The sequence below is a fragment of the Odontesthes bonariensis genome, chromosome 20 (genome assembly GCF_027942865.1).
Source record: "Odontesthes bonariensis isolate fOdoBon6 chromosome 20, fOdoBon6.hap1, whole genome shotgun sequence".
Lineage (NCBI taxonomy): Eukaryota > Metazoa > Chordata > Actinopteri > Atheriniformes > Atherinopsidae > Odontesthes > Odontesthes bonariensis.
The window spans coordinates 13,424,969-13,451,484 of record NC_134525.1 but is presented as its reverse complement, the minus strand read 5'-3'; the positions used below and the strand labels follow the sequence as shown (position 1 = coordinate 13,451,484).

The window sequence follows — 26,516 nt, the reverse complement described above, 5'->3', positions numbered from 1 at the left end:
AAAAACTTATGTTAAAAGTAGCGAATAATCTTTTCGACTTCACAGGAGCATATGCACAAAATTTTAAAACTTTAAAAAAATATATCTATATATAAATTAAACTAATTCCTTCAATGTAGGTTTGACAAGATTTTTTTTTTTCCTTCAGTGAAGCAGGGTATCATTCTAAATAACAGAATATTTTACTATAGTACAGTGATGTCGGCAGGGAATACATAAAATATTAAAGTTATAACAAGAAAGATATAAAAAGAAAATTATAAAAAAATCTCGATTTTTACATTTTTTCTGTAGTTATGCTGTCAGTTAGGATCCAGGAAGCGGATTGGTCAAGTGTGATTGGAGGCGGGAAACTGCAGCAGGAATACTTGTGATTTTTAATTCCCACCAACCGATTCACAAGTTATTTAAAACAAAAACAAAAAAAACATATCATCAAGTGGCTAAGAAAGCGAAATCAAAATGTTTTACTACCCAAATGTTCTCCAACGCCATACGGGATGTTTTTCTACGATTTGGTAAGTTTAAAAATCCCAGCCTGTGGTCTTTTAGTAGCAAAGCTACCGACCAGAGAGTCGACTTGGCGGCTAATGTGAGCTAATTCTTAGCTACATTACTTAATAGCGTTTAGTTTTGGTAAGGTTTATTTCCACATGTTATAGACGTGTCTTTTTGTCCAGGTTTGCTGCCACCAGAGGGATCCGCGTCACGCGCAGGGAGCTTCTCAGAGTGAACGTAAAGCTAACCTGGTAAGAGTGACCAGGGAGGAAGACCAATTTGAATCAGACTTAGACCTCTTAAATGTTTTTAATGTTATGTTATCTTTCGTTTGTTTAAACTTTCACCTTGTATTGATTTTTTTTTCTAAAGTTACTTTTGTGCTGGTAGCAGTTTGCTACAGCTAAATAAATGCTCTAAGAGTGTAAAATGGTACAATTGTGATGTATGTAGTGTACTTTCACACTATTTCCAGTGCGCCTTGTTTAATATAACAGTTATTACAGTTACAGTTTTCACAGGTTTTTATAATAGGGACTTGTCCATAGTCACAGTAGTAAAGGCGAGGCTAACTGATATTTTAAAGGTGCTCTTAAAATGTTAGAGACGTCGCCACATAAAGCCTTTTCAAGGCGGTTCTGCTAAACTTAACAATCGTGATCGAAAAAGTTCACACGAGCCTTCAACTCTCTTCCATTTACCATTTCGAACGGAGATCGACCACATTTGATTTCCCTAGTTGAAATGAACTGATGCCACATGATCACCTAAACACATGAGACTTAAGGTGTCTCAGGAAGTCACATATAGCTGATTTTCAAGTCTTCAGGGGTGATAAGCTTTCTCTGAACACCCTTGTGCTTGGTAGATTTCTCAAACTCGTCTTTTTTTTTTTTTTTTTTAATGTTTACAGCAGGGACATCTTGGACTATGTGACTGCGCAGGTTCCTTCTCTGCATCCCAACCAGCCCAGGCCTCGCTTTTCTCTCTACCTGTCGTCACAGCTGCAGTATGGCGTGGTTGTGGTCTACCACAGGCAGTGTGGCATTCTGCTCGGTGAGTGAAGAAGGAAGCGACTGTAAACTGGATCAGAAAACCAAAAATCATGATGACTCTCTTCCGCGTACTATAACTTCCTGCTGCACTCAAGCATTATGTCACGGCAGACAAACCATTTCTCTCAGTCTCCGTAACAGTCTTTTGGTGAAGAAAAAAAAAACTAATCAGCGCTATCATCAGAGATCTCGTTTTGAATCTCACCCCTGATATAGTGGGATTTGGAAGCCAATATGGAGCCAATGAAAACAGTATCATCACACACAGCTCAGCAGCCTTGATTCATTCCAGCTTGAATTACACCCTGACACTGATACCGCATGCAGCAGCTTCGCAATCATAGCTGTTGTCAGGGTTGATAAAAACTGTGAAACGCAATGCAGGACGACCAGCGGGAGAAGCCGAGACAGCAGCCGGTGTCCTATTATGTACAGTGGCATTTCATTTCTGATGATATGTTCACTTTGTAAATCATGGGCATGTCAGTTTCATGTAATAATTGTAATAATCAGGGAAGAGTGCATTTCTAAGAGCCGCTTGTGAATACTTTCAACCCCTTTTCTGTTCACCAGAGGAAGTTCAACAAACCATCGAGCGGCTGCTGCGCTCTAAAAGATGCGTACATATCGACCTGGCTGAATCTGACAGGTTTGCCCACACGCACGTGCACGCACACGCAGGCCGATGACGGTCATATGGGGGGAGATATGTGCCGTGTCTCTGGACATCTAAAACTGTGAGGATGTTGATGTATTTTGGGGGAAGTCTGAGCTTGAAGGATTTTGGAGGAATATTTGTGAGCAGGGTAGCAGGGAATGAAGAAGATGAGGTTTTATGGCGGGAAGTGATGGACAAATTGAACTATTCATGTGAACACATTATGGAACAGCAGCGTTGAATGAGCAACCCTCCTTTTCACATTTTGCTCTCTAGATAAGCTGTGCGATTATTTTATTCCAGTAATCTTTTGTGAACTTAGAAGTCCATATTACCAAGAGTGTACACTAAGGTATACGTCGTATTGCATCAGTTAATGCAGTGCTGATTATGTGTGGTTATATGCCGAAGGATAACATTGCTGGCTCTTCTTCCGGCAGGATGGTCTTAGACGTTGCCGACAACCTCCACATGATGGAAGAGGCTGAGGGAGCTCAGGACCCCTTCTTTGGTCTTATGGAAACTCACCAACTACTCAGCCCCTATAAAATACACCCGGTATGTTTGATACATGCATCAGCACAGTCATACGCTATATATAAATGTGTAGTATGTCAGGGATTATAATCCACTAACTGTTGCTTTAAAGTAGCACAAAAGATAAGCAAATAATTCATCCAGTATTCAGCCTGAAAGTATGTGCAGAAAGGGTAAAGTCAGCATTTTATACCAGCAGCATCAGTGGCCACAACCTCTGATGTCCAAAACATCTGTGATTAGATCAAATAATGAAATTATCTCACAGTATCTGACCACAAGCGCTCAGTTGCAACAGATGACTGTTTCTAACCACGGTCTAGATATATATCTGACCAAAGGCATACAGTGAAGACCACACCTTCACACCTTTCTGACGTGCAGCACTGACTATAAATGATATGTAATTCCTACGTTATCTTTTTGATTGGAAAACTTCTCTGACGGTCACATGGAATTACGAGCCTGTCATCTCCATAAGTCAGTGTTTTATGGCGCAGCGCTCATGGATGTATGTCACTTCCATCCATACACTCCCTTGCTTCTCTCAGATAGAGCTAATCAGAGGAGATAGCTTATTTACTCCATGTGCTGTAAAGCTGGCAGACATGGCTGATCTTTGTCCTTGTTGTAATCTGGCCCGGTGCAAAAATCCATGCGTGGCTTTGTTCGTGAAGGCGGAAGACAATATAACAGAGTGATGTGATAGCACGTCTATTCCTCTACAAATGGTGTCTGTTAGACATCCATTTTGTAGTCTTATTAGCACGGACCAATCACATTTAACCGTGCCATGGCTGCCTGCATGCACTCCAATAATCTTGTGGAGAACAAATGATGCACAGCATATTGGCGGCAAAACAATTGCCAATCATGAGGACGAAAGCATAGCGACAGGGGAGAGGAAGAGGATATCCGTTATCTGGATATCCTCTTTTAGAAGCTCAGAAACACCGGGCTGCCTTCGCCAGAGTCATTCAACGATAACAGAGTCCACAGAGGGATGGGGCTTCTTCAGCAGAGCAATCCTCATGTTCAACATCCGTTTATATTCACCCCCTGATCAAACTCGTCCAAGAAACAAACTACTTCAGATTTCTGTGCGCTACGTGATGTTTGTAATATTTGTTTCCAGGCAGAGTTGGTGAATGAAGACATGGACATTCAGCACTCCCTGGTGCCCAGTCCCCACACCACACTTAGCAAAAAGGGTGAGGTTCATATTCAGCTTCTGAAATAATGGTAGCCGTGCGCCTTTTCAGGGGCTGCTGCATTTTGAGCTCACATTTGGATCCCGATTGTCTCGATAGGTCAATCGAATTGCTGTGCTGTCAATACTCGTGCTCATTGTTTATGGGCTCATATTCTGTTGCTACTTTTTCTCGACGTATTGAAGCAGCTAAACTCAGGAGACAAATTCAATTTGGACGATAAATTTAACGTATCCACCAGTCTCTGATGCGCATTTTTTCCCCACTATTATGATGGATTATTTTGGGTTGTTTTCCCCTTAAAGCCACTAGTCAAGTGCCAGGAACACGTGTTAATCTGCTGTAGTGTCACGTTCCTCCTCGTGCTTTAGGCATGCTTTGCTCCTGACGTGTCCTTTTGCGTTCAACCAGGACTCGGCTCGTCTCTGGCTACCATCACCCTGACGGAGAAGGAGCCGTTTGTCATCAACACTGCTGAGGTAAACTCTCTGTCAGAGCCCAGGTACGGGACAAATCTCAGTCATCATTTTCAGACACAGCAGAATCTCTGAGCTCGGGATGTCGACCGTGTGCACGCGACATCTCTACTTGCCATCTTTGCCACACCTTCGACGCCTGATTCGCTGCCGCCCTCTTCCTCATGCTGTGCGATGAGGAAGTAGCAGAAAAAACCTAAATGTGTTCTGTGCCGTCCTGGTGTATTTCTAACAGAGATGTACATGTAAGGCGCATGTTAGGAGGTATTTATAGAGGACTTCTTATCATCAGCTGAAGAAGTCCATTTTGGTTTGATTATATCTGACTGATTTCTATCAGTCTGCGATCACGGTTTGTTCCCTCTGCCTCTTCCTGTCTGTCCCACGGCCTTATTTGAGCTATGCAGGCAACATCTATCGGTGTCCATGCACCTGTTTCATTTTGTGGTGTTTTTATCTGACAAAACGGACCAAACACTGTTAGTACATGTCACACCCTCGTCCCCTTGGACTTAAATTTTGTCTTCATGTTCTTTCACCGTGTCAGTATTTTGAGGGAGATGACCTTCCTGAAACCACAGCCAGAGAAATCGACTTGTTGATGGATCAGCCAGACCAGTTCCGGGGAGGTGTGTGTGTGTGTGTGTGTGTGTGTGTTCATACTCTGATAAAAACTGCTCTTAAAGTGATAGTTCGGAGTAGATTCCCCCTGGGGTCATTTGAACCGTGACATCCAGCCAAGTAACCCACCCAAGTTTTTCCGATATTGGCTGAACATCAGCTGAGTTACTGAGTTATCCCGAATAGCTTAGTACAATCGCTAACGGACACTGGCAGTATCTCCAAAATTACCACACTAAAATCACATGCCATGACACCAAACTTCTACAGTAGAACAAATATGGTCTGTACTCACCAAACGATGCATTTGGAAGTTTGAAAATAGTCCAGGAGTTTATTATTATCAACACAAGCCTGATAGCTTCTCTGCTGCTAAAGCTGCGTCGACGTCACTTCCTTGATCTGGGAGCTTCAAAGTAAGATGAGGGTTGATCTACTACTGTTGACAACAAAGTATATGCTATATTCTACATGAGTTTTTATGTTGTAGAGTTGTGAATTTATTTTATCAATGGAGAAATTGAGCAGCCTTGCTTTGTTGTCTACAGTAGTAGATCAACCCTCATCTTACTTTGAAGCTCCCAGATCAAGGAAGTGACGTCGACGCAGCTTTAGCAGCAGAGAAGCTATCAGGCTTGTGTTGATAATAATAAACTCCTGGACTATGTACAAACTAATGAATGTATGTCGGCCAAGATCGAAAAAACTTCGGATGGGCTACTTGGCTGGATGTCACGGTTCAAATGACCCTAGGGTGAATCTACTCCGAACTATCACTTTAAGCACAAACGTTTCAATTGTTTAGTCGAACGTCAATATTTTTATGAAGCACCGTGGAGCTTATGGCCACAAGGTGTTCATCTTCTGAATCTGCAATAGTGACTGCTATAATTGGGGGGGGGGGAGAAGAAGCTATTTGGATTGTGTGCAAGTGTGTTTGCTGCTGAGAAAAGGTTTATTTTCTGGGAAATGTTTCGTCGCATCTCAAGTAAGAGGAAGAGAGATTTATTACAAACGTGTTGAACCAGTGAGAGCCCGTCATTCAGTTTGTCTGTAAGCTTCTGACGGATGACAGATCGCTTTAAAGCAAATGTCCTCACTTAAGCAGCTGTTTAGTTGTTTCTGTGTGTGTTGTTTTGTCATCTCTCTCTGTGCTTTATGTCAAACAGAAGTGGAGGGGCAGCAAGGAGAGGAGAGGACCCGGGACATGGGAGTCGTTTCCTCCATCAACCAGTGAGTCCTCAAACTTTTAAAATGGAAGAAATGATGATGTCTGAAGTACGTGCTCGGCCATGACAGCATCGTCGGGGTGTTCCTTTGATGGTGGCTGCGTGTCTGTTGGCGTCAGATCTGTTCGTTTCAATCTAAGCTGGTGCGTTGCGTCCAGGCTGAAGGAGACGACATTCGGAGCAGAGCGGGACAGTGTGTGGCTGCTGGACGAGGAGACGGGTCAGCCTGTGGAGGTCCCTCTGATAGACGTTGGCCATGAGAGGACGCCTCTGAGCGTAGCAATGCCATCTCCACTCTGCGGGTCATCTGAGAAGGTGGGGGACGGACCACCAGAGTCCCTATAAAGAGGACACGGTGAAAGACGCTGGCCGGTCACAACTTCTGTTCTGTGAATTGGTTTAAAGGTTTACTGCCACTAACTGATTTAAAACACACACCCCTTATCATCAGCAGAGGCATTTTCACTTGTTTATTACTTCCTCTTTTTTTTTTCTTAATAAAATACAACCCTTTAAATTCATCATTACTGCTCTAAATCTCAGCTAAGTTTAAGCACAGGCTGTTAGTCATCAGGGAAACATCATGACGACGGTCACAGAGAGTTTGCTGTTGACACAGGCGGCCCGCTTTGTTTTGGACACCAGTAATGGAAAGCATAGGAGGGCGTGTCATCGTGTGGAGTGGATTCAGATTTTCCAGCACCGCGGTGATGGAATTGCACCGAACAGTTCTCTAAACATCACACTTCTGTGTTTGCCATCAGGTGCCCGCTCCTCCCCTGAGGAAGCATGCCGGAGGACGCAGGCGTCAGCTCGTCTTTGCGGATCCTGAGGTCCAGATATCCAGCACGGCCATGCAGGAGCAGATTGAAAGTCCGCTGGCGGAGACCCTGGACCTGGTAGATAACGTTCAAACATCTGTGAGATCAAATATTTTGTGTGTTAAACTGAGATTTCAGGCCCTTCGTGACAAACACAGCATATCTGTGTTTGTTGCGTGGACGCATGATAACGTACGCTCGCTGCGATCAATGGTTCATTGAACGATTGGATTTTCAGTCTTTGTTGTTCTGTGATCAAAGTCTCGCCTTCAAAGTGTTGAGTCAGTTAATTAAACTGCAGCTCTCCAGTTCTTTCCCTCTCTCTTTCTTCTCTCTGCTCCTTTGTTGCCTTTTTCTTTCTTCCCTTCGCTTTTTGAAACCCTTTGATTAGTTTTTACCCCTCGCCTCTCTGCCCTGTAAAAGACTCTGTTTGGCCAATCTATATCAGTCCCACCAGGTTTAATATCTCGTTCTTTCCATCAGTCGGAGGTGCTGCTGGACTTCTCATTGGCAAAGCGTGCCACTCCTGGTCAGCTCTTCAGCGCCCCCTGTGGATGTCAGTAACAAGTGCCACACTTCTCCGCTTGACGCAACAGTAATGAATGAACATAGTTAAAACAATCGTCTATACAAATTTTTAGCAAAGAAAACAGCAAAAAAAAAAAAAAGAGGGGGAAATATTGCATATGAATAACTTCCTGTGAGTTTTTGCCTTTTTCTTTTTTAAACTGGTGATGAAATAGCTCTGCAATCCTCTGAGGAAAACACAAACTGCCCATTACAAGCCGTCAGTTTGGCAACCTCTGCTTTTTAACCCCTCTGTAGCTCTCCTCCACGATGACCTCTCATCGCTATGGAAACAGCAGGCCTCACTCACCGTCCTGCCGGGAAGTGGGGACGAGCAGAGAGCAGAGGGGGAGTCGGAGCATGACATGGAAATACTGAGAACGGAGAGGAGGAGGAGGCTCTCGCGCACTAAGGGGGTTAGTGGAGATATTAGTGGAGAAAAATGAAGCCGGTCGTACAGATGATGCAAAGCGCTGCTAGAATATTCAACCCAAACTCCACAGCCATCTTAAAAATCTGAGAGGGGATTGGGGAGACTATGGTTTGTAATGTTTAGGGTTTATTCATTAACAAAGTAGCCCGCCGACTGAGCATGCTCAGTTCAAGGGTGACACTAATCAGGATTATAGACCTTTGTCTGTATCCCATGAAACGCTGCATCTCTCCTTCTCTCAGGCACGAAGTGAGTCGGGACCCGCAGAGGGCTCATGTGAGTGCCTTACACCTCTCCTTGAAAAAGCATAGAAGAAGAAATACGTACAGTAAACGACTTCAAACATCCAGATGTTTATTGTGTGTTTGTATGTGTGACCCAGCTGTGTCAGATGTTGTCCTGGACATGTCCAAGGAAGATAAATCTGTAAGCGACGTAATTACCCCCATCAGCCGATGGTGAGTGTCAAAAAAAAAATATGGATAAAAATAAATAAATACATTTTTAAAAAAACAGGTCGATGCATATGAGTGTGTGTGTGTCTGCGTAGGTCCCCACAGGAGGAAGTTCAGCCACCGATGGAGCCGATTGCAGAAGAAAACATCGAGATGCCCGAGGGGCACACTGACACAGAGAACAGGAATATGCTGAGGTACTTAGTACTGCAGTGCACATGCAGAGCACATATTAGCATACACACACACACACCAAGACTGACAACAATTTTAAGAAACTCATGTAAAATCCACTGTGATGGTCCTGAATGGAAAACACAAAGCTGGGACTGACTGCTGAGCTTAAATCGTCGGCTCCGTATTCATGCTGCAAAGCTCCGGTCAAAATTTATTACACTAATATCCCCCTGATGCCGACATCCGAAGGCTCAAGATCAGCGGTTTCCAACCCGTTTCCATTTCATTTCGAAGGTAATAAGAAACAATTCATCAGTGGAATGAAACTCTGGGCCGCCTGCGTCTGCATTTAGGGCCATAAACAATGACGGCGACAGATTTGCAAAAATAAGAATTTGGCATGAACAGGGCCGTAAAGCGTAACCTGCCAATCTGCAGATGTTGTCAACACATCAGCTTAGTTCAGCGCAAAAGTTCACAAGACTGTGAACACCGTGCCGGCGCTCATCAGATGCATCCGTAACATTTATGTGTATAAAGGCTGAATTTGGAGGTGATGTTTAACACCGGCTGACCCACTTTCTAAGTAGTTGGAGATCTGCTTTGTAATTCAAAAGCAGAGCTTAGGGACGAGCCTGAGGCGCGGACACGTTTCCCCATTCATTTATTTTATTGCTGCTCCCATGCGAGGATCTAGTGTGAACATGTAACATTGGCCTGTCGGTGTTTTTGCATCTGAAGTTTTCTTACATGCGTAACTTGTTGTGTAATTCAGTAGCGTCACAGCGGTGGGCTGCAGGAATCTCTCACATGAATTAGTCTCTATGTGACATTTTGTGCGCCGGCTTTGTTTTTGAACAGTTACAGGGTGGCCGCGGGTCCTTAAAAAGTCGTAAATCAATTTTCCTTAAAAAAAAATAAGACCTTAAAAATGATTAAATTGTCTTAAATTCAGATTGCATGGGTCTTAAATATTGGTGTATTTTTATTTTTGCTATAAAGGAACAGTATTTAATTTTTTTAAAATATATTTTCTTGATTTTATAAGCATTTGTTCATGGGACTTAAATGTTGTAATATATTTAATTCAGGACAGTGATGACATTTTTGTGATCTTTTCGCATGACACACATTTAGTCAATGTTCTTAAACTCATCAGTCATTTGTTATTTTACCATACTGTCAGTGTGTTTACCTGGTCTTAAATTTCATTTAGAAGTGGTATTAAAAGGTCTTAAAAAGTCTTAAATTTAACTTGTTTATACCTGTATACACCCCGAGTTAAATCTGAAGGGTTTGTCCAATCAAAATACCGGAAGCTTTGAGTTGTGCGTCTTGACGTCCACATTCAGCCTTTCAAGTCTTTGTTGCTCGAATCCCTGATGCGCCGCTAACCCCAATGTCATTTCCAGCTGGATCGCCTCCTCCCTGCAGAGGCTTGGTGAGGTCACCTTCGACTCCCTGCTGCCCCCAGAGGCCGACCGCTCCACTGCAGCTCACACTCTCTACAAACTGCTGGGTGAGGAAAACAACACCTCCCGCTTCCTTAACAATGAACACACGGTGCTCCTTTCCCACCGGACAGCAGCAACGAGCCTGCTGTTGATTTAATATTGACGGAGACAATAAGTAGTGTTATTATGTTTTGTGTACGACAGACGAACCATGTTAATCTGTAACATCTCCCCTCCACAGAGCTGCTGTCAGCTAAACAGGTGACTGTGAGTCAGACTGAAACCTACGGCAACATCACCATAAACTCAGCGTCGCTCAGGATGGCTGCCTGAACGCGACTAAATAGTTCTGCCTCGAATGAATGAGTGAAAGCAGTTTTATCCACCAAATTAAACCCTGTTCATTTTTATTAAGAAGGGATCATTGCAGGCGAAGGCTTTTATCCATTTTCTTTTTAATGATCCAGAAGTTTTGCCTCGCATTTTTAAGAACTTTTTAAAGCTTTTTTAAAACTTTTTAATCCGACACAAGTTTGAACAAGAGTTCAGTGTTTTTAAACCACATTAAAACATATTCTGTTCAACTTACTGTTTATGGAGGAGTATTCAGTATTATGTTATAAGTATTTATGTTGTTAGTGTTCACACTTTATGGAGTGTATTCAGATACACTCTTTGCTGTATCTGTTGTATCAATTCTTTTAAAATTTCAACTTTCAATAAAGATGTTCTTCTTAACTTCTATGATTGATAGTTATTTTTAATCAAACGGATCTTTGAGCTAACATCGACTGTACACAAGGACTGAATCTGGCTCCTCTACGCTCCGTCTATCAAAGAAAAAAACAGTCCACAAAATCCAAGTTTCGACTCTTTCTGCTTATTGTGCAGAAACACACAGATGTCCACGAATTGTGACAAGAAACTACAGAAGTTTACACCTCCCGGCCTCCAACGGGCCCAGATTGTGCCTCGCTGGCACAAAACCTCCCGTCTGACCTCATGCCTCAATAACTTTGCACAATTGAAGCGTGCGTGTGTGTACTTTACAATGAGACCACATCCATGTGGCACCTCATTGTGACAGAGAGGCCTGAGCTGAGGTCAGAGCTGCACTCAGGGAGGAGAAATCCTAATTCACATCAGCGTGCCGATATGAGAACTTTGTTGATTCCACCGGTCATACAATCGGGTTGCAGTGCTGTGCCAGGAAATATCTGCCCCCCCATCTCTGCTATGTAATGCTTTGAAACAAAAATACAGCATCTAATAATACTTTTTTTTTTTTTTTTTTTTTTTTAAATCTGTGTACAAACACAATCGTGTACAGTTACCTTGCTGAAGTGCAACCTTCTAGCTTGTCAACACCACTAAAAACAGTGGAGATTCCCCGTTTAGCCCCGCCCACTGCTGCATCACTATAACAAAATGTAAGTGTGACTTCACTGTGTTTACAAACACAGGCGGACTGCGGGGAGGGCGGGGTCGCAGGCTGGTCAGGGAGGCCGGTGGTCAAAATGTTTACGAAAAGGAGTGGTGAAAAATTAACCCGTAAAGCAAAACTGCTGGAAAGCAGCTGCTTCTCAAATAAAAGTCAAGAAGCTATTCTTTTTGTTTGTTTGTTTAAAAAAAAACACTTTAGATTTAACCATCCCTGAGCCCTCATTTTTATCAATATTCCTTCTCAAAGCTGACGTAAAGCTGCTTTCTGTGCCTGAGGACTTCTTGTGGTTGCCCATAGGAGAACGGCGTGCTGTTCAATGGGAGGGGGGATCGCTGCCGAGCACTCCACCAAACAGATGCTGAACAGCATGCGACTGAGCGGGCTCTGTGTTTGTCCTGAAGCAGCAGCTTGGTGGAAAATACAGACAGAAGGCATTTTTCTGAAGCTGAAAATGTGACACCACCGTGAAAGTCTCATATATCAGCCTCAACAGAAATGAGAGAGAGGGCACAGGAGGAGGACTAGATGGGGATGGTGAGCATCATCTCATCGCACAGTCGTAAATCTGTTCTCCACACTAAAGCGGAGGTCGGCGGTTGGCATTTTTATGTTTCGTGTGACCCTCTGTGTGCGTTTAAAACGCAAGTATCAGTCAAATCAAAGTGCAGCCACGAGCTTCCTGCGCTTTCTGCGGAAAATAAACACTGACATCACATGATAGTCCACAAAGACACCTGGCAGCGCAAACAACCATCCGTCCATCACCATCCTGACAGTCTAATAAACCTAACATCTGAGCGACACATAGCACACATTCACATCAGCTGCTTATATCAGCCTGGAGGGCAGAGTCTGTATGCATCAGACGCACACTCACACTTTCCAGAGGCCCTTATCAACTGAGAAGGCAGAGCTCTGAATCATCGGACCCTGAGAGGACGACGGCGCACCCGCCAGTATCTGCTACAACACAGGCTGCGAATTAAGAACTGCTGGAGACAGAAGGTGCAGATAGAGAGCATTAGTCACAAAGATAGCACAGACATCACAAACAGAAGGGGACACGGAGGTGTATTGTTTTGCTGTTTGAGCTACAGAACGGTGAGTCAAGCTGGCGGCAGATGAGAAAAAGAGCTTCTCGGAGGAGGAGGGAGAGGCTAATGCAGAGCAGGCCAACGGAGAAACAGATCAGCCGAATGGCGTGATGGTGCGCGTCGAAGTGGAGCGAGATATCCCCATGTCGCTGGCGCTGCCCATCGAGGTGCAGCCCGACGCAGCGCATCAACCCTTCCCCTTTCTGGACACGACACTGGCCGACCTGGGCATCCAAGAGTGAGTCCGCCGCGTGCGAGGGATCCTTTTAGGAGGCCGCTTCGACGTAGATTTAATGACAAGTGCGTTTGTGTGTGTGTGTGTGTGTGTGTCCAGGTCAGAGGTGAAGGAGAGGGTCGTGTGGGTTGACACCAAGAAGACGCAGGTGAAAAACAAAGCAGGGAAGCTGAAGGAGAAAGAGATCACTATCCTAGAGGTATGACTAAATCGAGTCCCTGAGTTACCTGAGCAGGTGCAAGAGAATCACAGCAAAGTGTTATTTTCTTTTTCTTTTGCTTTAGGTGCGAGTGAAAGCCCAGAAACCTGGAGAAAAACAGCTCCAGGAGGTCTTATACAGCACCGAGGCACACACTGACCGCTCCTTCTGCCGCACAGGAATGGATATTCTGCCCTGGAAGCAAAGAGGTCAGGAAGCAGTTTACACCAAATACAAAAAACTGCATTACCCATGAGGCTTTTAATGTCATCTCTGTGGCTCTTACAGTCAGCTTTACTGATCCAGGTTCTGTCCAAAATGATCCAAAAGATCATCCCAAACATTGCATTAGCGTCCAAATACAGCTCCAGACCAGAACAGCCAGCAAGTTGAAATTCTGGTTGGCTTGTCCAATTTCATATCCTGCCTTCAATTTCTGCTCCACCAGCTAAAAAGGCTTAAAGCAGAGAGGCCAACACAAACTTCATTATTAAGACAATTCATCATCCGTAAACCTGACTGTATGTTTCCACAGCTGTTTACTGCCAGTTTTCTGGTGGTTCCATAGTTGATATGAATGTTTGGCGTTGGCCCGTTCCTTCCCTGTTTTTTTTTGTTTTTTTTTTAAACGGTGTCTGTGTTTGCATCAGGAGGAAACGGACTGACGCCTGTGGAGATGACTTTGGAGTTAAACATGGAAAAGCAGCAGCCCGACTCTACGGAGGCTCAGGGCCAACGGGAGATCTGAGGAGCGATGAAACACCGCAACGCGATGGGAAAAAAGAAAACAAAGAGTGCAATTCTATCTTAATCAACAAGCTAGCCATTTGATTGCAAAAAAAAAAAAAATAGAACATATGCTCATATAGTCCACAGCAAATTACACGTAGGCTGAAAAATGGAGGTTTGCATTTATTTAGAGCTTTCGAAATGTCACTTTCTTTTTTGACATAAAGTGACTTGACATAATCTGCCTGTCAAAAGCCTGTACAATTATCGCTGCATTTGTAAAACGCATCTTTTGCCCTCGTCATATTTTGTGCTGTAGGATAGTTTTTCCAAGACTAAAAAGTAACCACATAAAGGTGTAAAATTCCGCAGCGCGTTGTCACAGCGAGCGTTGGCGGGAAGAAACGGAGTCTATTCGGAGTAAAGCAAGTGCTTTGTTTTTTCTTTAATAACAACAAAGTGGGCCGAGTTATTCAGTGAGCTCTGGAGTTTCACAGCAGCGGCGTTGTTAGAGCCCCAGATGGAGCACTGTGGATGAGGCAGTACGAAAGAAGAACAACCGGGGCTCCAGAGGTGGCCTTCGATCAGGAGGTGAAAATGAAAAGCGGTGGGGATTTCTTTCAGGAAACTGATTTCTTTCCTCTGTACTGAGGGTTTAAGCCACGACTCACTTCAAATGGTGGAAAGAAAGGAGCATGGAGGAACATCATTGTTACAGGAATAACAGGAAATCAGAATACAAAAACAGAGTTTCAACTAAACCTCCTGAAACAATAAAATGTCAACATCGGATGCAGATAAGCGAATAAATAATAATACTTCCAAACAGAACTGCTGAATGTAATAACTTTAGTAGAACTGTTGAGGTGCGGTATTAAGATCATCGTGTGGAGACATAACACACAAATGTCCCATTTCCCACCTACAGTATAAAAAGTCATGGCCTAAGAGTGGAATGGTGTGTTTGGGCTACGAGGCGCTGACGGCCGCTCCGAGTCTGGCTTGCTGCTCTGCAGGAAGGGAGCTTACAGCTGCTTGGAAATCTGCGCCGTGGTTCTGGGCAAATTCTCTCATCAGTATGACCAAGGTGTTCTGGGTCTCTGGAGAGAAAGAGGATCCGAGAGTTAGAGATGACAGCAAATTACTGAGCACAGATTAGTAGAGAGTGAACAGAATACTAAAGAGGAGTGCTGTGCAGGTGGCCGCCTGCGAATGCTCAATTAGGAGAGCCGTGCAGAGAACCGCCGGCTTCGCTGCGTTTTTCCTGAGCTTTAGATGCGCGGACACGTTAATGATTCGGTGCCATCTGAGAAAACAGGCTGCGTGAAAGCAAAGAAATTTTCACCTTTATCGACATCCTTGGCGCCGACGACATGACTGGAAGCGGCAACTATGGGCTTCAGTAACTTTACAACCTGAAAGGAAACCACAGGTGAACGCTTAGAGGCACGTTTACTGTAATTCTTCAGAAAAGTGCAACCATTGAATCATAATGTGGTGGACTGTAAGAATGTACTGTTTAACATCTGACATTGAATAAATGAAAAGCTGACTGAGTCTGTTGTGACATCTGGTCTAAAATCATTCGTGGAGAAACAAACCTATTTCTTGCATGCGTTTGTCAGGAAGATCTTTGACACTGAATACAGATTTCTACGAATTATTCGAGAGCGCGAGTTTCTACTATACCAGATCAGGACTGTGTTTGTAGAGCAAAGCCAGGCAGGTAAACACAGTCTTGTTCTCCTCCAGATCCTCTTTGAGTGGAAGACGGGTGACCAGAGCAGGCACGACCTATCAGTGAGAACATTGCGTCATCCGAGTGAACCTCCCGTACTGTACTTTCAGCGCACACTGGATCTCTGAAATTAATTTGCTGCTTTTGGTCAAATTTGGCTGAGCAGGCTAGAATTATCTTGGTAGGACAAACCTGCTCCAGAGGAACAGCGTCCACGTTGCTCAGGATCATCCTGCATAGGGCAGCACACAGGTTGTCAATCACCCTGCGGTCCGACTCTTTGCCCAGCATGTTAGAAAACACTGACAGCATCATAGGGTAGTCTCTGAATGACACTCGGTTAAAGGAGTGGATTTATTCTTTAAATGCGTAACATACAACACCGACTCCACACAGAAGCTCAAATGCACAGGGCCAAAGGATACGATACAATGATAGGTCCAGCTGCCTGAGCCAGGCAGCCCAGCCCGAACACGCTGTTGTTGCGAACCTCAGCATCAGTGTCCCTCACTCCGGCCACCAGCACCGGAAGCAAACGATTGGACAGTCTGCCTGCCAAGCCCCGCCCCCCTGAGGCGCTCACTAGGGCTTGGAGGATTTCTCCAATTGTACCCAAAGAAAAGGACCGGTCCGCCACCGTGCATGAGGATTTCTTTAAAATAACAAAGCATCGATGTGTCAGCAACAAAAAAAAAAAAAAAAAAGCATTTCCTTTACCGTTCCAACAATCAATGGCAGTTTTCTTAAGCAGCCATTTTGAAAATGAGCCTGTGGTTGAAATTGTGATCAGTTCCCACGCTTTGGAACGTGAGGAACTAAGATGTTGGAATAAGTCCGTGTTAAGTGTCTGGACTCACAGTTTTGCTCATGATGAGCGGCAGCAGATCGTTGAGGAAAGGAGCCAACTTGTCTGCAGGAACAGACGCAGCCAATAAGGGAATTCCCTCCCCTGCAAACTCCTGGAGCATGGCATCATACTCTGCCTGAAACACACAGCCCACTGAATAACTTTTGGCCTTTTGGTGCCTGTGGGCCACAGAAGGAGTTCTAACAATTCAGTTCGAGGGTTTTGTTTTCTCTATTCACCGTCACCCGGAATAAATTAACATGTCGAGTCAAAGCAAATCAAATATATGAACGTGACATGTACAGACTGCAGACAGCACCTGTTGCTCTTCATCATCAGCTTCGTCGTTACCACCGCCCTGACAAGCAGTCTAATCGGACAGAGAGAGAAAAAAAAAGAAAACATTATTGGATGTTTTTCTCATTTTCACTTTGGACATCTTTATCCTTCTCCGCTCGCCCCCGTTAGGTCGCCGCTCACCTTCTTTGTGAGCACGTCGCGAATGACGCAGCAAATCTCCTCGAGGCGTGACGGGTTTTTGAAAACCTCTTCCTTGCAGGACTTGATGACACTGTTCATGGTTTCCAGGACAGCCATCACGACCTGGCGCTCGGGCTCCGCTCGCACCGTTTTCACAAAGCAAGCAAGCACCACTTCCAGCAACTTCAGCAGGGCTGTGCGAGAGACGACCCGGAAAAAACAAGGACGAGAGTTAAGATTTTCAGGCTCGTCTGGCATCTTAGAAAAAAAACCTTCTGGTCACGTGAAAAAGAAGGCACTGTCCACTTTCAGTTTGTTTCTGCACAGCTCTCTTAAGGTCCTTCCACATCCTGTTAAATGACCCAATTTCAGCCACGCTTCAGCTGGTCTGTCAGATTTGTCTGTAGAATACTCTGATGTGCCGAGGTCCCCTCCGCCGCAGTGTTTCACAGTTGGCATGAGGAGTTTGTTCTGATAAGCTGTGTTTGGTTCTTGCCACACATGGCTCTGCGCATTATGGCCAAACGTCCTCACTTTGGTCTCATCTGTCCAAAGGACATTGTTCCAGAAGTCTTGTGATTTGTTCAGATAAAACTTTGCAATGCTTAGCTGTGCTGTCATGCTGTTTTTAAAGAGAAGGCTTTTTTCCTGGCATCTCTTCTAAACAAGCCATACTTATCAAGTCTTTTTCTAATTGTACTGTCATTAACTTTAACATTTAGTATGAAAACTGAGGCCTGTAGGGTCTACAGTAGATCTGCTACTTAGCTTCTTAATTTCTGTGGAAACAGTAAGAATGTAATTAGTTTTTCACACACTGATTACGCATTTTGGCATAGTTTTAAAATAAATCTATATAAATAATGATACAGTGTCATGTGTTGTTGTTCATCTGAGGTTTTATCTATCTCAGTTTCAGACCAGATCCTGTTTTTAATGTGTCCTGATACAGAAAACCTTGGATTTGAAAGCGGGTGCACTTTCTTTTTCACATGCCTGCACTTGCAGTCAATTATTAATCTCCACTAGAGCTTTGCTCATTTCTTTATCCCCGTCTCCTGCATTACCCTCGTGGTTGGCCTCAGTGGGAATCTCTGTCCACACTTTGTGCTGAGCTCGGCAGAACTGGCCCATGGCTCCCAGTGCTGCCCTACGGACGTCCTCGTGGGGAAACTAGGGAGGGCACGAGAAGGCATTAAGCTTTGGCAGGGCTGCACATGAACATACAAAGACAAATGACAGGTCAATGGAGTCACGAGTGCCACTGGTTCAAGCTCCCCTGTCAGCAAGTATCTGCCCTTGCCCTGATGTTTTGCATCTCAATTTACAAAGAACTCATCTATGATGGGGCCTTACTGTGGTGTAGTCAGTGATACAGGAAAGGTAATCTGTAATATACTAGTATCATTAAACATTATCCTATATAAGATCATGTCTTTGCAGGAGAAATTGAAACCGAGAATAATATTGTTAACCATTTTCAAACCATAAAAAGATAAAAAAAAAATTATAAATTTAGTTCAAGTGTGCACAGTCACACCAGTACTCTTAAGTTTGATTGCAGTACAAACATATAGTATAGTTTAAAATTCACAACTCAGTCTGTGTCTATACCTATTTGTGGTTGTTAAAGGCCAACTTTATCAAACCAAAAGAAAAACATATCTTACTGACGGTCTACGGCATGTGAACACTGTTCTACATGTCGACATACATCAGTATGCATGACTGTCTGCTCCTCTTTATTAGGATTGTATAAGGCTCCCTGCCAGCTAGGATAGACTGCAGTCCTTTCCAATCCTGAACAGGATTGAGCGAGTATAAGAAAACAGATGTATGCCAAGACTGACATTATTAATCCCTCTACTGACACAAACCTGCTGAGACAGTGTTTGCACCAATACATATCACAGAGGGCCCTTCACAGCACTTTGGACAGACAGGGATGATCAGGCTGAACAACCAGCCAGGCTGACTTACATCTCTCATCTCGTAAACCTGCTGGAAGCTGGACTCCAGGAATGGCTGGAAGGCAGCACTGTCAGGGAAAAGCACAGGAACAAAAGGTGAATACTGTGCGCGCACATTACAGCAGAAACCACTGACACAGGGCAACAAAATGCTACAAAACACTGATATAACTGAACACAAACTGAAACGACTGAAGGAGATTTAAGAGGCGTCATTCAATGTGAAACTACATCCACGGTAAAGATCAGCTACCCGATGCTGTAGGCAATCTCTCCCAGAGCATCGCAGGCATCTTCCTTCTCATCAATATAGGCGTTTTCCACACTGAACCTGAAACATGTGGAAAGAGGCCAAGTGAGAGAAGTCTCTTGCTGAACTTGAGCAGTAAATGTGTGTGTGTGTACATGAACGGACCCTGCGACATCATGGACATCCGTCTCTGACTCATCGTCCAAGACATCGTCTGCAGCTTTTCCTTCATTGATGTCACTGTCGTCATCGTCGTCATCATCCAGCAGGACAAATGTCTTGTCCTCTTCAAGGTGCGCCTAAATGAAAACAGGAGGATAAAAAGTGAAACATAAAATCATTTGGATCCTGAAAGGTTTCAGAAACTGCTTCCAGATTGTTCTGTGTGCACTTTGTACCGTGATGCCTTCATTGGACTTTAAGGCAAGCAGCATGACGGTTGTTATAGCAGTGAGGTGGGGAGTCAGACATTCAGGGCTGACTGTAGACACGGCAGAATACAGACTGTACCTGGCAGAGGGGAAGACAGAGAGATGTGAGGGACAGGCTCAGAAAATCATCCAATTGCTGTGGGTTTAAAGTCCCTCTCCATCAAGAAACAAGAAAATTGGCAGCATTTCCACGGCAAGTCTGCCATTTACTCTGGAAAACACAATGTATATGTGAGGCACAAAGCTTAAAAAGAGCAATGAGGAAGCAGGCTTTTCCCTGGGAGGCAGCTACACACTGTGTCGGACAAACAGCAGCCCCATGAGCGAAGACTCCTGAGCAGACGGTCTCTCTTCTCTGGGAAGAAAGTCACTGACCTGCACAGTTGTGCTGGTGTTTCACTGAAAATGTGCAACATGTATGTGTTCGCTGCAACATATGTGAAAAGCCCGCAACTCTGGCACTCAATAAGGGAGAGTTAGCAGCCCCAGAGTAAAGCGCTATGTCATATTAAGGCCGTGAGAGGTTTACTCACCTCAACTCTTAAAATCAAATCATTGTTTTATGCATACACACAAAACATATGAAGCATTCTTTTTTTTTTTTTCTTTTAAATCAGAAGTAGCGTTTGTTCTGACCCACGGCGTGAAAACAAAAGAAGAAAACACATCAAGTTACATACGTGCAACGCCTCAGGTCAGGATCATCAATGGTATCAGTGAGGTTAAGGCCCAGCCGAATACACTCTGCAGCAAGAGGAACGAAGACATCTTTGCCGATGGTGCGGGCCAGTACGGACAGTGTATCTGTGAAAAAGCAGGCGTGATCATCAACCATTCAATAAAAGGAATGACTTTGTGTTTTAATTTCAGACTTTCCTTACCCAAGGACTGAGTCTGCAGAGACCTCATCTCCTCTGTAGTGGCTGTCAGGAAACCCTTCAGGCTTTCAATAATTGGGGGGAAGTAGGGAACTAGCAACCCCTTGGCCGCATTGGCTGATAAAGTAAATTACAGTCATTTCAGAGAGAGACATGCTTGATAGATTGTGTTTTAGCCCATTGTGTCTGCAGATAACACAGGGTACATGTATACAGACAAACTGATGCTAAAATTGTATGTAATGATAGTGTTTAGCACTTGTTGTAATGGAATTTGAAAGCAAAAGAGATGCAAAAGTACCAACTTCATCATCTCTCTTTGTTTAATGTGCTGTGTAGGGTCTTTTGCTGTATTTGTGCCAAGCATTGTGTCTCAGCAGGTCTAAGTCGGGAAATATTCTTACCTATGGCCCCTATGGCGGACACAGCCAGTTCTTTTATCTTGAGATTGTCAGCATTGTTGAGAGCAGACAACATGGTCTCCATCAGGGTGGGCAAGTAGGGCTCAATATCAGCTCCTGTTTTCAAAATCAGTTTGAATGAAGCTTCTTTTTAGCAAGTAACGCTGTACTTTGGAAATAGGTCAAAGACAGAAACCAACACTAATGATTTTTTTCCACAACAGTTGATTTTGTGCAGCCGAGTGATTTATTTTGTCCATTTTTAGGTGGTTGATTTAAAGATTGGGTTGTCAGGTATCGTTGGGCGTGGCATAGGAATTCTACTGTCAATCAGTGCCTTTTTTCAGCTTACCCAGGTTCTCCATGAAGTTCTCCAGGGCATAAAAGGCTTTGGTGACATGACCCACCTTTGCTTCATTCAAGGACGAAAGATAGCCCAGCAGCAAAGGCATCAGCTCTGCACAGTACTTACTCACTTCAGGCTAAAAAGCAGAGGATGAAAAACACAGAAACCATATGAAGCAGAGACAAGTTTTAAAATGTGTTAAACTACATATTTGTGGTAATTTAACTGATTATTTTCCCACTCAACAGACTCTAACTGAAACAAAGTGAGTGTACTCTGACGTGATACCAAAATACTTGCAGCAGTAATATATTCATGTATGCATGTTATTAAAAGTACAACGGCTCATATGTGTCCTCAGTCACCTGTAAGTGTTCAGAGAATTGTCCAAGGGCAAAAAGAGCGGCACTGCGCACCACCTGATTGCTGTCTGACAGACTCTGGCATACCGTCTGCAGCACTGATGACAGCATCCTAACAACATACACACGCACACAGAGAGAAGACGGGGAGCATGCTCAGATCTCAGAGATTGTTATAACTCACACAACATTAAACAAAACCCAGCACTTTTCCTCAAAGGAAAAATAAGCTAATCAAAGCTAAACTCAAGAAAATGGATTTCTAAACCTACTTTGTGCGTATGTGGTCTGCACATCCTTCAGCGAGCACAGCAAGACACATAAGACCTCCCTTCTTCTGATAAGGGTTTTCACTGGCAAGGCAGGTTTGAGTGAGGGGTATCTGACACACAAGATGCAGTTTACATCAGACATTGTCAAAAAAGCAGGTACGCGAACCCAGGTTCTGACATCCAAATGACTTACGAGGTGATGAAACAGTTTCTCTGGAGGCATGTGGAGAGCCATTGTGTCAATCATCTGGAAACAGAAACATGAAGTTAAATCCTCCTTGGTCCACGCACAGCCGAGGTACATGCTCTGTATAAGCAAGATGTAATAACTTCTCTCCACCTGAGCGGCGCAGTGTTTGGGGTTGTCGTTGTCTGTGCCATCTCCGCTGTCATCGTCCACATCCTCCGGGTCATGCTCACCCGGTGGGGGAGCAGCAGTCAGAATAGGGAAAATGGCCTGCAAGATGGGGCTCAGCAGCTTCAGCTTCAGCACCGTCTGCAAAGCGGAGAACGGTAAGGAGGTTCTTATTTTAGTTAACAAAATAGTATTAATCCTTTATTGTGTTTCTGGTCAAGCTGTTCTGTGTTTTAATGAACCACTTCATTATTTTTTGTTACTTTATTTGTGCCTCTGTTATTCTATGCTTCTTCACAGTTAAAACAAGGAGCATTCCTGTTAAGAAAATGACCATGTCACAGTCTACAGCCATCAGTGAATTAGACTTTAGCTTTTTAAGTTCATATAACGGAAATAAATAAATAAATAAATAAAACACAGAACCATAAAGGGTCTGGCAGAAGAGAGGGGCTCCATGTTGCTGTGCTGTTTTTGACCACTGTTCCTCATTTCAAGTTGAAGGGCATTTATTTCCAGGAGATGGTGGATGACTTTACCTTACTCTTCAGCTTGATGAGGAAGGTCATGCATGAGAGTGCTTTCACTCGCAGAGAGTCGCTCAGTGTCGGGTCACTGCTCACCTAAAACAAACACGAATATAGTTCAAATTCTCGTGCGAGACAGTCTGAGCAACCTGAGAGCCAGCTCTGTGTCACTTTAGATAATAAAATAAAATACAGAGCATGAAACTCGTTTGGAAAAAACAAAATTCAGATCCTACCTCCAAGCAGAACCGGACGATGTCTGCGACATGAGGTACGATGATGGAAACTTCGATCTCCATGAGCTCGATAAACACCTCCATGGCCTCACTGGCGTGGTCCTGTGCAGACAGACAACCCAGTCGTTTAAACAGCCTTGTTAATCCATAGCCTTAGATTTGATCAGAACAAACCAGAAATAAAACGTCTTGAAAATCGCATTGTACCTGATCTGCCTTGATGAGGTGCTTCAGAGCAACAATCAGACATGGGATGATAGAACGCATCAGCTTCTGTAAAACAGTGAAATAAAAAGTATCTTCAAAATTTTCAAAATGACCCCATTTTCAATCTAATCAAGGCCTTCGACAATGGTATATCTGACTTAACCAACTTAAAATAATACCATACATCAAGGTCCTAAACATTTACATTAAATATGAAACTCCTGTTCTGACGGAGGTCAAAGGGAAAACACTTCCTCACCATCTCGTCTGTGCCAGTGTAAGGAGTAATGGCTGTGAGTGTGAGGATGCAGTAGTACAAGGCTGTTGGGTTGTTGAGGTCCTGTAGCACAGTGCTGAACAGCTGCAGCAGCTGGCAGTAGTGCGGCTGGAAAGGTTCGGGATTGGACTCCATCACCTTGTTCAGCAGCAGGAGGCCAACCTATTAGGACAAAGCAGAGCTTATTTTTGGGGGGTGTGTGTGTATATATATATATATATATATATATATATATATATACATACATACATACATACACATATATATATATATATATATATATACATACACACACACACACACACATATACATACATACAAAACAACAGGAGACTTGCTAATTTATAAATATTTATGCCTTATAAGGAAAATAAAGTTAATAAATAAATAAACCACCTCACAGCTGTTCAGTAATAAGCGTACCTGTCTGTCATGAGGGTTGGTGCTCTTGGTTGACTGATTTAGAAGCAGCAGCAGGGCAGGCCAGCGGTCTGGTGTCTCATGTTTAACCATAACGGCGCATAGCTGCGAGAGCGAGTGCTGCACCGTGTGCCTGCAAAGCCGCGGTACATGAGAAACACGTCAAGTCGTGATATTTCAGACATACAGCGTGTACAGCAGCATACTGTACGTAATTCAGTAATCACTGACACACATTGTCTTTGCGTCTCCGTCAAATAAATCAAAGTGCTTACTCTGTTTCCTGCATGAAGGCTTGCAACACCACGGCTTTCAGGCTGCAGGAAAACAGTACACATAACAATCACAACCGATTCGACATCAAATGCTGGCGTCACACCGGCATGGGATTCAGTTCATGAAAAGTACAAAGCCAACCTCTCTCGGTCATTAGGGCTAATCTTCTTCCAGTGCTTCTTCACTCTCATCCTCAGCATCACTGTGGCTGACTGGCGAATCTGCAAGCAATTCAAGTTTACATAAGTCATCGTTAGATTTAACAAACATTTCTAGATTCATCCTAGCCTGGGAATTCCCATGCTGCTTTGCGCGCGATTTCATTCACACTGCAAAGGCAGCCTGGAAACCACCGCCCTTATTTTTGCCTGAGTTAGGGAACCAATCACAGAACGGGGGGGGGGGCAGCAAGACGATGAGGACGTCAATGCGCGACACCGAAGCTTGTAGAGTGTTAATCCAACATGGCAGCGGACACAACGTTACCGTTCGATGCAGCCTTAGAAAGTGTTTTAAGTAGCTTAGAACGCAAGTTCACTTTTAAAAAAGAGCAATGTTTGGCGTTGAAAGATTTCATTGCCAAGGATGTATTTCCTCGTCGAATTTCTGTCGCTCTACATACGTCATCTGGTATAAGTGATACAATTGGCTATGAATCGCACGCATTTTGACATTTTGTACTGGATGTTCGTTGATATTACTCCGCCACCGCTAAGAAAATAGTTCGAGCATGAACGAGCTGCCAAATAAAACACGACAGAAGCAACTTTTCGCAACGAAATTTGATATGGATTACCAGTGCACACCAGTAACCACTCCGGTGAGTTGATGATTTTGAAAACGGACGTTTATGGTGCTTTTACGGACCTTTTTTGACATGCATATGACTTGCCATTCTGAAGCAGGTTGAGATTAATCAAAATTAGGCAAATACCGGACAGCAGTAAAATTCAAAAAAGCGGTGAGGGGGGTTCTAAAACATGTCTCAACAGTTGCCTCTTTGTTCGCTCTGGACAAGAGGTTGAAAGTATGTCAGAGACTCATTGAGCTTAAATGATGAGCCTAGTAATGATTGTGGGGGGGGGGGGGGGGCATGCAGCAGGACATTTGGAACAGAGCTGCTATTTTTTTCTTTTAAATGTAATAAGTAAGAAAAAAAATATGTAGCTTTCTTTTAACGAGCAAATCATATGCCAAATTAACCCATCCCTACTTGTGCCTTTCTGTGTATTCATACTACTGCCTGTAGTTCAGATCTGTGCCACGTTGAAGCCGATACATGAATGCTAGTACAGAAAAATCATGATTGGGACTTCTAGGAAGAGTGGCAACACATTATACCAAAACAGTCAGCTGCTGTCACATTTATGGGAAAAGAGGCTCTAAATAAAAGCAAAAGTTGACACGCATCTTTCTCTCATTGTCACATACACACTCCTTCTGGAGATAGCTCTTTTACTCCTCACACTCTCATAATAATACCTGTGGGTTTTGGGAGCCACTCATCACAGCGCACAGAGCTGGTATAATGGCTGGATCTTTGAAAGCCTGTTTCAGCTGGACTGTGGCCTACAAGGGGAACAAAATAGATCCAATTAAGTCATGTAGACTGCCACTAAAACAGTACATAGAAATCCCAGGCTAAACAAAAAAAGAAAAAGAGAAATCCCAGGCTAACCTCAATTGTTGGACACTTCATAAAACAAAAAGACAGTTTGACAGTTGACTGGCCTTGCGTTTCAACCGTTAACTTGTTAGCTAGCATCATTCCATAACCGTCATCTCCGACCGTTAGCATTAGTTTTCATACTCAGCAACTTTCTTTCTTTATTAACAAACTAGTGCTAGCTCCAACAAAGTTGTTAGTGGCGTTACCTGCTGAATGACTGCATTGTCGGGCTGTGTCAGCTGTGAGAGAATTTGCTCAAGTTTCTCCATCATCTCGATAGTTGCGAGCCGTCACCTTCGGTTTATTCTTATTTTTTTTCAAGTGACCGTTAACGTTTATATTTCATAAACCTGAAGAGATTAACGAGTTGTCCTCTCGCGGTATGACTGGCTACTCGGGTGTGTTGCACCTGTCAAATATGTAAACAAAGTTTTTTCCTTTTTCTGTGGCAGTTTAAAAGTTAGCTTCCCAGTTTGCCGTAAAGAAGCGACTTCTATAGTCCGGTGTGTGAGGTCCTCGAGCCAAGACGTTAGGAAGTGACACATCCGCGACTCCAGCTGGGTCTGGTTCGGGAACGCTCGGGGAGCACGCACGCGGGACAGAACCGGCCAGGAGTTCCATGTGAGCTGAGTTAAAGGGACCTGCGGTGTGAACTCGGTGTTATCAATCTTAGACTGAAAC

The 26,516-nt window shown here is 43.8% G+C and overlaps 3 protein-coding genes across 3 annotated transcripts; 2 read left to right on the top strand and 1 right to left on the bottom strand.

The window, feature by feature from the left end:
* The first annotated feature begins 462 nt into the window (after positions 1 to 462).
* Positions 463 to 10,875, top strand: rec8b (REC8 meiotic recombination protein b). The gene is made up of 18 exons (XM_075452404.1): positions 463 to 518; positions 681 to 749; positions 1,412 to 1,554; positions 2,127 to 2,202; positions 2,652 to 2,769; positions 3,884 to 3,959; positions 4,371 to 4,438; positions 4,983 to 5,064; positions 6,226 to 6,289; positions 6,444 to 6,600; positions 7,050 to 7,184; positions 7,590 to 7,662; positions 7,932 to 8,089; positions 8,349 to 8,382; positions 8,489 to 8,564; positions 8,657 to 8,758; positions 10,151 to 10,257; positions 10,434 to 10,875. Exons 1-18 carry the CDS (start codon positions 463 to 465, stop codon positions 10,523 to 10,525), a joined length of 1,686 nt encoding a protein of 561 aa, XP_075308519.1. The 3' UTR covers positions 10,526 to 10,875.
* A 1,662-nt stretch (positions 10,876 to 12,537) lies between these two features.
* Positions 12,538 to 15,440, top strand: LOC142370052 (uncharacterized). Its single transcript, XM_075452472.1, has 4 exons — positions 12,538 to 12,968; positions 13,065 to 13,164; positions 13,250 to 13,373; positions 13,815 to 15,440. The coding sequence occupies exons 1-4, from the start codon at positions 12,841 to 12,843 to the stop codon at positions 13,910 to 13,912; spliced, it is 450 nt and encodes a 149-aa protein (XP_075308587.1). The 5' UTR covers positions 12,538 to 12,840; the 3' UTR covers positions 13,913 to 15,440.
* ipo4 (importin 4) lies at positions 13,424 to 26,455 on the bottom strand. Its single transcript, XM_075452471.1, has 30 exons — positions 26,042 to 26,455; positions 25,649 to 25,735; positions 24,308 to 24,387; positions 24,166 to 24,207; positions 23,894 to 24,023; positions 23,453 to 23,632; positions 23,194 to 23,259; positions 22,987 to 23,088; positions 22,763 to 22,846; positions 22,209 to 22,364; positions 22,062 to 22,115; positions 21,869 to 21,978; positions 21,600 to 21,708; positions 21,241 to 21,370; positions 20,892 to 21,005; positions 20,491 to 20,604; positions 20,290 to 20,413; positions 19,577 to 19,688; positions 19,344 to 19,477; positions 19,182 to 19,259; positions 18,939 to 18,996; positions 18,026 to 18,131; positions 16,959 to 17,152; positions 16,798 to 16,848; positions 16,489 to 16,614; positions 16,057 to 16,283; positions 15,824 to 15,956; positions 15,583 to 15,687; positions 15,239 to 15,308; positions 13,424 to 14,993 (listed from the first exon to the last, which is right to left on the bottom strand). Exons 1-30 carry the CDS (start codon positions 26,105 to 26,107, stop codon positions 14,863 to 14,865), a joined length of 3,273 nt encoding a protein of 1,090 aa, XP_075308586.1. The 5' UTR covers positions 26,108 to 26,455; the 3' UTR covers positions 13,424 to 14,862.
* Between the last annotated feature and the right edge of the window lie 61 nt (positions 26,456 to 26,516).

What these genes read in the sequence shown, in the direction of transcription:
- rec8b (XM_075452404.1), top strand. Translation starts at nt 463, where the DNA reads ATGTTTTACTACCCAAATGTTCTCCAACGCCATACGGGATGTTTTTCT. An exon ending in GGATGTTTTTCTACGATTTG is followed by an intron (nt 519 to 680) that starts GTAAGTTTAAAA and finishes CTTTTTGTCCAG; the next exon opens with GTTTGCTGCCACCAGAGGGA. An exon ending in CTTCAGCGCCCCCTGTGGAT is followed by an intron (nt 7,663 to 7,931) that starts GTCAGTAACAAG and finishes ACCCCTCTGTAG; the next exon opens with CTCTCCTCCACGATGACCTC.
- LOC142370052 (XM_075452472.1), top strand. Translation starts at nt 12,841, where the DNA reads ATGGTGCGCGTCGAAGTGGAGCGAGATATCCCCATGTCGCTGGCGCTG. An exon ending in GCCGACCTGGGCATCCAAGA is followed by an intron (nt 12,969 to 13,064) that starts GTGAGTCCGCCG and finishes GTGTGTGTCCAG; the next exon opens with GTCAGAGGTGAAGGAGAGGG. An exon ending in AAGAGATCACTATCCTAGAG is followed by an intron (nt 13,165 to 13,249) that starts GTATGACTAAAT and finishes CTTTTGCTTTAG; the next exon opens with GTGCGAGTGAAAGCCCAGAA.
- ipo4 (XM_075452471.1), bottom strand. Translation starts at nt 26,107, where the DNA reads ATGATGGAGAAACTTGAGCAAATTCTCTCACAGCTGACACAGCCCGAC. An exon ending in ACACTGGCACAGACGAGATG is followed by an intron (nt 23,260 to 23,452) that starts GTGAGGAAGTGT and finishes ACTGTTTTACAG; the next exon opens with AAGCTGATGCGTTCTATCAT. An exon ending in AGTCCAATGAAGGCATCACG is followed by an intron (nt 19,478 to 19,576) that starts GTACAAAGTGCA and finishes GTTTTCATTTAG; the next exon opens with GCGCACCTTGAAGAGGACAA.